Source organism: Sardina pilchardus, chromosome 2 (genome assembly GCF_963854185.1).
Source record: "Sardina pilchardus chromosome 2, fSarPil1.1, whole genome shotgun sequence".
Classification (NCBI taxonomy): Eukaryota; Metazoa; Chordata; class Actinopteri; order Clupeiformes; family Clupeidae; genus Sardina; species Sardina pilchardus.
Window position 1 is genome coordinate 24681895 of NC_084995.1, and position 10659 is coordinate 24692553.

The following is a 10659-nucleotide window of genomic DNA, read 5'->3' on the forward strand; positions in this document are numbered from 1 at the left end:
TGACTCAGAACCACATTTCTGCTCTGCTAACAGCATGAGCTCATTCATTTTGCAGGAGTGCAGTGCGGTGAACTGATGCCAGTCTCTCGCACTGTTACCATATTAGCCCTGGCTACATCAATATTTCAAACAATGGCTCGGCTGGGGCTGGTGGAAAGAACAAGTAAGAGGCGAGAAGGTTTATACTCACAATTACAGGAATGGTGGATGCTCTGCACAAGATCTGCTTGACAAGGCGGTATCTGTCATACAGGGGCTTCATGATCTGCCTCTCACTCTTGGTAACCTGAAGTTAAAGACGGAAGGGGGGCGGGGGGAGAGAGAGAGCTTCATTAAATTACAGCTGTCTTGATGGATCTAGTGTACCTCTCTACTATACTAATATGGTGCAAGATGACAGCCTGACCTACATTCCCTCCATCCGGTCCACAGAGATCTCGTGAGGCACGTGCGGTTAAAACTGCCCCCCCCCTGAACATTCTGTCCCCAACAGAGGTCACCCACTGGGCACGGGCCCTTGTGCTGATCTTTTTTCACGAGGGTTCGGAACCACCGTGGACTGGACTTGATGGCAGCAATTATTTCAATTAGACTCAATGCCATAAGACTTCACTGGGTTCCAAGCTCTGCTAGAAATCGCCATGGCAACGGTGCTGTTGTCCAGTCCACCGCGGTGTTTGTTTACAGCTCTTAAATTCATTTTAGGCAGGCCGCTCTTAAACACTTGACAAACAAAAAAACCAAAACAAACACGTGAGACAATGCTAGCTATGTAAGCCCTGCAGCAGGGAGAGTAAAGACAGCAGCTATGCGGAGAGGCTAAGCTAAGCTATGTGGAGACCTCATGACAGAATTGGGGCCGCTGGCTGAGGCTCCCAGCGGGGAGAGTGGGTGTGGAATCCCAAACAGACACGATCCCTCACCCCCTCAGACAGCCAACTCCGTGGGATCACTCGGCCCGCCAACACTAAACTGGGTCACGCTGGGCGCGAGGCTGACTTTAATGCACTCGGCGAAAAAGGGAGAGCAGCGAATGACAGGCGCCTACTTAACTGCGGGGGGATGTATCTTGGATAATGCAGACAGTAATACTGCACATACACACACACACAGACACACACACACACACACACACTCATACACACTCACCGGTCTCCCATGGATGCTCTCGTAGTAGAGCAGGGCTTTCTGGAGGGCCACTTTCTCTGCAGCAATCTGTTCACGAGTCATGTCCTGTACAGTCACACAGACACAAGGATGCTTTGTTTACCACTGGGCACCTAATTCATGAGCTTCTGCTCCAGTAAGCACTCTTGGGCACTCTTATCTCAAGATAAACACTATGGCTGGTGGAGAAGATACGAGTGGGACTGTGCGGTAGATGTTTGTGGTGAGCGTACCTTGATGTCCTCTGGACGGCTGACCTCCAGCCGCTTCTCCTCCAGCTTGGCCATCACCGTCTCCAGCGTGGTCTCCACGGGCGGCTTGGGGGCCTTGGCCTCGCTGGGCTTCTTCTCCAGCTGGGAGCCGAAGCTCTTGGGCAGCGTGTTGCTGCGCTGGCGCGGGAGGGGCGTCAGGTCCTCCTCCGACTTCATCAGCTTGTGCTCTGACGGACCAAGAAGAGGAAACAATAAACAAACCCCATTTATTTTCACACGCTCGGGAAGACGTCAGGAAAGGAGAGAGAGAGAGAGAGAAAAAAAAAAAAAAAACAAGTTGGATTTAGTCCCTGGTGGTGCGACTTTCCCTAATGCACCCTCCCGATTTTCTCTTTTTTATGAATGAGGAATTAGACTGATAACAATGACGTCTCATACAGCCGTGTTGATTTGGTGGTTGAACAAATGTCATGAGAGTTGGATTAGCGTGGTTTACCACATGCTAATCACTCTAATAATGCTAATCGTTTTCCCCTTCCTCTTTGGCTGCTTTCTGGGCTCTCTTCAGGCTTTTACCTTTCAGGTCTTTGCTCAGCTTGGCCAGCTCATTCATCCATCTCAGTACTTCAGGGGTGCCAGCTTTGTCACCATGAGAGGGCTGTGGGAGAAAACAACAAAGTAGAATTAATAACAATTAACATCACCTTGCCCACATTACACAGTGGCAGCCATTTTGTAATCTGTTCACAGTTGAAAATATTTGGCTCACCCTGTATTTGCGTTCGTCTTCAAACCTCTCCTCGAATTTGCGAATCTTCCTTCTCAGGCTGTGAATCTTTTTTGAAAGCTGAGCTGAGGTCAACTCTTCACGGTCATCATCGCACGAGCCAAGAGATGAACTTCTCCTCCGACTAGTAGGTTCAAAATAGAAAGACCGATAAATAAGACTGGTGAATTCCAGCTATCTCCTGGTGCTCACGGAGAGATCCAGACTCTGATCTCCCCACTAAATCACACAGATCATCCCTAAATTCCAGCACGTCGTCCATCCAGCACTCCTCTCCACTCACCTGACAAAGGAATGTGCGTTGGGAGGCGAGGGGGGCACCTCGGTGTCGTCCAGGTACTGCTGGCAGTGTCCGTAGGCGTAGAAGCGCGGCGAGACCATGGGGTCGCTGTCCTCCTCCAGGAGCTGTCGGATAAGTCTGCCTCCAGCGTGGGGCGAGAGACGAGCCTCCTCACGGTCCATGCTTTCCCTCTGCCAGGACGAGTATGCTGGCACTGGGTCTGCACACACACACACACACACACACACACACACACATTACACCTCATGCTGAGTTTAAAAGGCACTACTGCAATCTGCATCTAGGTCACTTGAAGGCTGAGCAAACAAACTAAATGGGAAGGGAGAAGGCACTCTATTGCAACAGGGCTGACGTGCATGAACTCTGTTGTTATCTCCAGGCCCACCAACGCTCAGATGCGAGTGGCTCAGATGTGCTCCAGTGAGATGGGTGCTCCACTCTACCGATGCTGTGCACATCATCCTCAAGCATGACGGAGCAGCACTTAGACGCCAGGGGCGAGTGTGGCACGGCAGAGGGCGCGGTGGTGGGCAAACACACACACACGCGAGGCCCAGGCGTGGACTGTGGAACTTGGCATGGCTGTCCGTCCACTCAGTCAAAGCAAACATCTTTATCTGGTGCCCGGGCGGGAACAGAGAGCTGGCCACTGATACTGCAAGGCCACCGTGCCCAGGGAGAGGGGCAGAGCAAACACTAGCTGCTGCTGCTGACTCTGGTGTATACACAGCCAACCACTCCACGTGTACATGTTTGTGTGTGTGTGTGTGATATATTTATTACTTTTTGAGTGTAATGTTTTGCTACTGTGATGCTATCTCACGGTTACCGTACTCCTTCTACTTGGCTAACCCTTTCTGGTCACAGTGAAGCCTCATATCAGAATATCCCTTCCCGCCACACCTGTCACAAGAGCCTCCAACAAGGCCGCGACAGGGAGTACATTTCCACGGGCCTTGACAGATGTTCCTCTAGCCTAGGGGGGGGGGTTGCATCTGCCACTGGATGATGGGGTGATGGGGGAGTGTCCGGAGGAGAGGTCTTACACGGGTTAGCCCACACAAAGACAGTTATCTAAGGGGGAGGGGGGAGGCTCAGACAGCTGCCTTACTGTTCATTTAGTGTACTGTGTGCTTTGTGCATTATATGACTAGCTCACTGGACCAGTCACAAGAGGGGAGGCCTAGAGGGAGAGAGTAGCAACAGTAGGGCCTGCAGAGCAACACTAGGGGGAAAGGCTATGGTAGAGGGGCAGCAACAGTAGGGCCTGCAGAGCAACACTGGGGGGAAAGGTTATGGTGGAGGGGCAACAACAGTAGGGGCAGCAACACTAGGGTGGAAGGCTATGGTGGAGCTGGAGCAACACTAGGGCCTGCAGAGCAACACTAGGGGGAAAGGCTATGGTGGAGCTGGAGCAACACTAGGGCCTGCAGAGCAACACTAGGGGGAAAGGCTATGGTGGAGCTGGAGCAACACTAGGGCCTGCAGAGCAACACTAGGGGGAAAGGCTATGGTGGAGCTGGAGCAACACTAGGGCCTGCAGAGCAACACTAGGGGGAAAGGCTATGGTGGAGCTGGAGCAACACTAGGGCCTGCAGAGCAACACTAGGGGGAAAGGCTATGGTGGAGCTGGAGCAACACTAGGGCCTGCAGAGCAACACTAGGGGGAAAGGCTATGGTGGAGCTGGAGCTAGCTAGCGTGACAACGCTGCTCTGTGCCGTGGTCAACTTGTTGTTTGTGCTCCGTCCCTCTAGCGCTGCATGGTGCTCTGCGGCACGTAGCAGGCACCCAAGCTGAGGATGAGAGGCCTGTCCCGGGCGGTCCGAGACCACAGCCACGTGAAGCTCAGCGCGGCGGCCCCTGCACTCGGCCCACACGTCACCAGCACGCTGGGCTCCCTGCAGGCAGAGGGCGTGGCTGGCCGGGAGGAATACGTATGGGGAGGCTGACAGCGCAGCGCAGCGATCAGGAGCCAGGCCTCTCAGAGGCGTCAGGGCCATTACCAAGGCACATGTCCAGGCATGTTGGGTACAGGCGGCTACGCGCTAACCACTCATTCAACATGCAAAGCATAAGTCCTGCTAATGGGTACAGACTCCACAGTGGAGGCAGGCGTATTGGCGGTAAAATGCCACCCTAGCGGGGAGGCAGGGCCTCTTTTAATGAAGGCCAGTCTGTTGCTCTATAGCAACACTCCATAAAGGGGCCATCATTCTGCCCAGCCTTTGGAAAGCAAAAGGTTGCCAGTGTATTTAATTTGGGTCTGTAACGTGACAGAGCGCCATGCTTTATGATGTTGCCGTGCAGAATGAAATGTCATGGGGAAGGGAGGGGGGGGGGGGGGGGCGGCATTCACGCAGCTAACAGCCCTCTAGAACAGCCACTTACCCTCATAGTAACACTGCTGGAAGAAGCTTTTGAAATCAAGGAAAGGAGCGCTAAAGAACGGCGAATCTAGCAGAAGGTGGAGAAAACAAAAGGGGGGAAGAAAAGGAGAGAGAGAAAAACAAGATGAGCATCTATGAGGACAGAACAAAAGACAAGAAGATGAAATAAAAGGACAGGAAAGAGAGTGAGAGAGGAAGGGAAGAGAGGGAAGGGTGAAAGAGAGGTGTAAGTCTGTGGCACGGAGCCGCGGGTGCCCGTCTGCCTGGCAGCAGGGAGGACAGCAGAGCTCTGCACTGCAGTGCGCTGGCATGGGCACCTGTCGCTGCTCTTGAGAAACAGCTTTGGCTGCACCACCACTGGGGCAAAGGTCCCTCATCTAACCTCTTCTCACACTCACACACACACACACACACACACACACACACACACACACACACACACACACACACACAAACATGCACACTTCAGTATTCTCATAATGAACTGTGTGGAGGAGTAATGATTTACACGTGATGGCTTGTTTTGCTCCATCCTCACCACTGCTTTAAGGACATGGCATCTCAGCGGGGCCCGTCGGGCCCATCACTGGTCTGGATCTGGTGAGAAGATGTGCGCGCGAGCAACACACACACACACAAGATGCCAGCGGAACACCTACCACCTCGCCCAATCCAAAGAGTGGAGGACTCTGTGCAGAGTATCACTCAAAACTGTCAAATACCACAGAAGACTATCAAAGGCAGCCACTGCCAACCTTTGAGACCGCTGAGAGCCAGTTAAAGCCATGAGCGCAGCAGCAGGGAACATTGAGCCACAAGAGCTTACACGTATTGACAGAGATATCTTAGGGGCTTGATTACAGGATTACGACTACCAAATTGATTTTCCCGGGAAGGTAGCGAGACACCTTTGGAGACAATCCTCTCATTTGGCAACAGGGACATGTGAGATCCAGCTCCTTATCATCAACTCTGCATGCGTGAGGGCACACGAACCACAAGCAAGGAAATGCACTCCCAGCTCCCAGGTGAGTTGCTAGGGAGATCTTTCCATGTGGTGCAGGGGAGCAGAAAGCATTTGTGATTATTTAATGAAGCCCTCATTTCTGTGTGCCATAGGGTCGTGGTGGAAAGCGTTGTACCGCTCTGACCACTAGAGGGAGCTAGTCTGTGATGGGGCATAGGGATGTCTGGGATTTATGGGCTTCACCAAACAGGCAACAGACAGCCCTTGAAGGTGCCAACTGAGGGCTGAGCCTCTGATGGGAGCAGAAGGGTGTGTGTGTGTGTGTGTGTGTAAAAAGACAGGTGGTGATAGAGATGAAGTGATAAAGGCACATCTGCGCTGCCAGACCACGACTGCCAAGTTGAGAAATTGTGTCACTTTAAAAAAAGACAAGGCATACCTCCACCCGCCTTCCTACAGAGTGCTACACAAACACACAGAGACAAGACACACTTTGCTTTGGCTAGATTCGCGTTACCAAGGTCACGGGGAAGGTTCCGGCATGTTTGTGCAAGTCTGCCGATGTGCAGGCGCCCAGGGACAAAGGCAGACGCCGAGCGTGGAGGATGTACCTGCGCAGGTGAGGGCAGGGCAGAGCAGCCCAGCGAGCGCCCACTCACTCGGCAGGCCCCATCAGGACCAGCGCCTCCTCCCACTGCTGGGCTCCACACCACACCACACCACACACAGCACTCTCTACATCCAACACCACGAGCAGCCAACGCCTGCTCTCTCTGCTGCCCTCTGGTTAAACGGCCACTGATCACAGCCAATGGATAACCGTGCCAAGGGCTGAGGCTCTGTGCCAAAGGCAGGGCACAAATGTTACTCTTCTATCCCACAGGCACTAATTGCATCCTTTCCCAGCAAACATTAAACTTTTTTTCCCATGGAAAATGGATTGGTAATAAATGAGTAACGGGAGGATTTCTGATTATATTTTTGTTTACAACAGAATCAAACTAAAGCACAGAGAACATTAACACTGTGTTGGTAAAGAGGCTGATTGTACAACTGAACAGTTAACAATGTGAAACCAAGCACATGAAACTCAGAGCCACCCTTTAAATCCTCCCAGTAAAACTCAACATGTTTTCCAGTGTCTGGGAGGGTGGGTTTCACCTCTGGACACAACAAGCTGAGAGGTTCCAAACGCAGCCCTGTCCACTTGTTGACTATTCACGCTTGAGCTATCTCATTAGCTCCACAATGCAACAGTCTCCAAACAGTAGTGACAGCTGGCCAATCAAAAATGTTTCTCTCACAAAGGAGAAAAAAAATAAACAGGAAAAAAAAAAAAAAAAAACTGACATAACAAATCCAGATTTTCCTGTTATTCCAGCATTTAAGGTTGAGGATCTCAAAAACACAATACGCCGTCAGACACAGTACCATCCCTCGTGTGCGGTGGAGCAAAAACAAAAAGAGGCTGGTTGAAAAGAAGCATGCTTCTGTGCTTCCCTCTCCCTTGCATGGAGCAACAGCTCAAGTCCATGGAGCAAGCAGCCTCGCAGCTGCCCCCCATGTGCTTACAAACCCACACCACGGAGCACGGGGAGAGGCAGACAGGAAGAATGCAGGAATGGGAGAGAGAGAAAGAGAAAAGAGAGGGAGAGAGAGAGAGAGAGAAGCCCACTCACCTCCCCAGTTGTTGTCCTCGGTGAGGGAGGAGAGGTCCAGACGAGGCACGTCCTCGCAGCCCTCTCCAGGGTCCGAGCCACTGAGAGCCTCCTGGATCTTCATGGCAGGCGTCTGTGGTGAGAGTGTGTCCACGCAGTCGAGAGGGAAAAGGGAGAAGACGGGATAAACAGAAATTAGAGGAGAGTGGGGGCTGCGTGCTCCTTAAGTTCTCCCATGCACTGTCTGTGCCTGCCTGGCTCCGCCCCTCAGCCGCCTGTCACAGAGGGAGGAGGCGGGACCGGCTGGGACAAACCCCAAACCCCTGCTGCTCCATTGGCTGAGGCTGCTGGCCAAAAACATGCCCCTCCACCCCCCTCCACACCCCCCATCTGTTGTGTGTGTGTGTGTGTGTGTGTGTGTGTGTACGTGAGTGTGTGTGTGTGTGTGTGCATGCACGCTTATGACAGTCTGCGCGTGTCTGTTAGTGGGTGTTTTTCTTCTTTTCCTGCTTCTCTCTCTCTCTCTCTCTCTCTCTCTCTCTTCAAATCTGCCTATATTCACCGCCTCACTGCACCTCTAGAGTTGTTTGTGTCACTAGTGCTCGGCAGGGGGGAGGTGGGGGGAGGTGGGGGGAGGGGGAGTGCACAGGGAGAGTCAGCAAGGCAGAGCATGCAAAGCATGCAGGCAGGATTGCTTGGAAGTCCTGCTCCCTGACACAGGCAGGCATACTTCTCTCTAGCCAGCCTGCTCTTTCCCACACATACACCAGCCATCAATCTCTGTGCAGGGAAAAAACAGAACTCTCTCTAAAAATATTTGCTATTCACTGATCACTCACCAGTAACTTGTTTTTCATGCCTGCTGTTTCGCCTTTCTCTCCCTCTCTCTCTCCCTTTCTCTTTCTCTCTCTCTCTCTCTCTCTCTCTTCCTCTCTCTCTCTGATCCTGCAGGCAGCAGGCTCTGCTCAGTGCTCACAGCCAGGACTCGGAGCTAAGCCCTGGCCCTGCTGGCTCACACTTCCGCCTGTGCTGCATGGGCCGTGGGACGGGAAGGGAGGGGGGAGGGGCTATTTTTGGATCAGATCAGATCAGATCAGATCAGAGCAGAGCATTACCTGCTGGAAGCAAGTCACAATTCACTCTCCAGCCCAGCCCAGCGCAGCCCCGCCTCACCCTGACCACAGCCAGATAGCCCACTCGCCTGGACACCACAGCACAGTCCAACTCCAATTACACCATGTTACCAGCTCTTAAAACCCACCGTGACTACCACTGCTATTCTTATCCCTACTGTACGCCAAACGTTACCGGAGACCCTGAGAGCCAACGGACGCAAAGCATCTGCTATTTACAGTGAATGCACTAGTCATTTTTCTAATGTTATGCCAGTACGCCAGAGTCTGGGCATTGCCTTGCCTATGAGTAACACCTATCTCTGGCACAGACGTCTGCTATATTTACAACACGGAGACTAATCTTCATTCATCTTCATTAGTTTAATGTGATCAACGGCGACTCCCGCCACGCGCCCTCTCTCTCTCTAAGTCTGGGCGGTTTCGCGCGAGGCGTGGTTTGTGACATGGAGAAATCACCACCGCAGAGATGGAAACACAAGCTGTTGGCTCCAGCTGTCAACTGCCAGAGTCCTCATGTGGATGGCGGTTGTTTGAAGTGGAGCTATGCTGCTCAGCATCTGCTCTGGCACTCACTCACAGCACACTTGCACTGCGGCCACGGAAATGTCCTCTCCCACTAAATACTGACAGTGTTTACTCCCACTGTTTACGTGCACACGGCATTGGGTGCCCATAATCAAAACATATTGTACACAGACATGCTGTATGCATACACATGGAAACTTTTAACTACAATAAAAAGAGTAAAATCAACCGTGAGATCATTAGGTAAATCACACACACACCCACACACACACACCCACACACGTTTACACAGCCATTTAGGACACAAACAAACAGCTTTGACAACCTACTGAAGGAGCCATTAGCACTTGCTCAGAGAGAACAATGAAGGCTGTTTGACTTCAGTGAGCTCCTTAGGCAAAGCTCACGTGACGCACGCCCCACTAACTTGTCACCGGCTACGCAAGCACACAACAATAACAGACAAACCCTACTTCACCAATCCTTCACCAATCCAAGTCACAGGTTAAACTGGCCTTGATGCAATCACAGTGTCAATGGCACCTCAGTGAGAACACATTAAACAGACCATTGAAATGTTGTGAATGAGGCTGAACAGAGCGGAATGTTTTAATGATTAACAGAAGGTTTTGGCTTCATGTGTGACTGGGTTTTGATCACTTTAATGTTATATCAGTGTAGGAAAGGAAATAATGACTCAGGGTCATTTAGCAAATCAATTATTACCACTGTTTAGACTAGCTATGACACTTGAGGGTATGACATTCAAAACGGGCATGGATACCACTTGAGAACATTTAAGTTTCACTCATTATTTTGAAAAGCATAAACCTAAATGTGAAAGCTAAGAAGCTATCTCAGTGCAGCAATTTGTGCAACCACTACAGACACACAAAGTCCAGCGAGGGTCTTGTGAGGCTTGTCTGGGGGGTTGCGGGGGCAGTCCCTCAGCTGTGAGGTAACGGCAAGCGCTGCTTCAGTTCGTCCGCTGCTGCCCCAATTACATAATCTATACTGGTCATGCGTGGTACAGTTTCTCAGTGGGGGTCTGCCCTAATACTGTTGTATTACAGTCTCCTACTGAGGACATACATATGGAAGCACACACACACACACACACACATACACACACACAGAGGATTAAAAGGGATGAGACTGTGCCTGGGGTGCTTGATGCAGAGCGATGCAGCGCCTATCGTCCCATGTGTCAACTCTGTGCTGAGCATAAGGTCACAGATGTTGCTCACACTTTTTGATTTTTATAATAATATTTGAATAATATCTAAACTCTGAAACCTTTGCAGTCAAATTATAATAATAAACAACGATTATACTTGTGAACTATGAGAACATCAGTCTAAACAACCATACAATCTCTGTGCATACTGCAAAGGCATTTTTTAGCAAAGCTAACCCAAACAACGTATCCATAAACACGTAGTATCGCCGCTGCTCTGATTACACTGTCCTTCCTAAGTCAAATCACTCTTTACCCATTGAGAACAACACCTCCTGTTT

At 51.2% G+C, this 10659-nt stretch overlaps 1 protein-coding gene across 3 annotated transcripts in view; it reads right to left on the minus strand.

Moving 5' to 3' along the window:
- fam13a (family with sequence similarity 13 member A) overlaps positions 1–10659 on the minus strand; it is a 58598-nt gene that overhangs the window by 4163 nt on the left and 43776 nt on the right. For 2 of the 3 annotated variants that reach the window (XM_062523130.1, XM_062523124.1), the window contains exons 15-21: positions 7502–7613; positions 2450–2666; positions 2149–2290; positions 1956–2037; positions 1401–1606; positions 1150–1233; positions 191–286 (exon numbers count right to left, since the gene is read on the minus strand). In XM_062523130.1, the coding sequence (XP_062379114.1) occupies positions 191–286; positions 1150–1233; positions 1401–1606; positions 1956–2037; positions 2149–2290; positions 2450–2666; positions 7502–7613 (939 nt within the window). Of the gene's footprint in view, positions 1–190; positions 287–1149; positions 1234–1400; positions 1607–1955; positions 2038–2148; positions 2291–2449; positions 2667–4856; positions 4923–7501; positions 7614–10659 lie in introns of all 3 variants that reach the window. The other variant, XM_062523120.1, reaches the window with a different exon arrangement.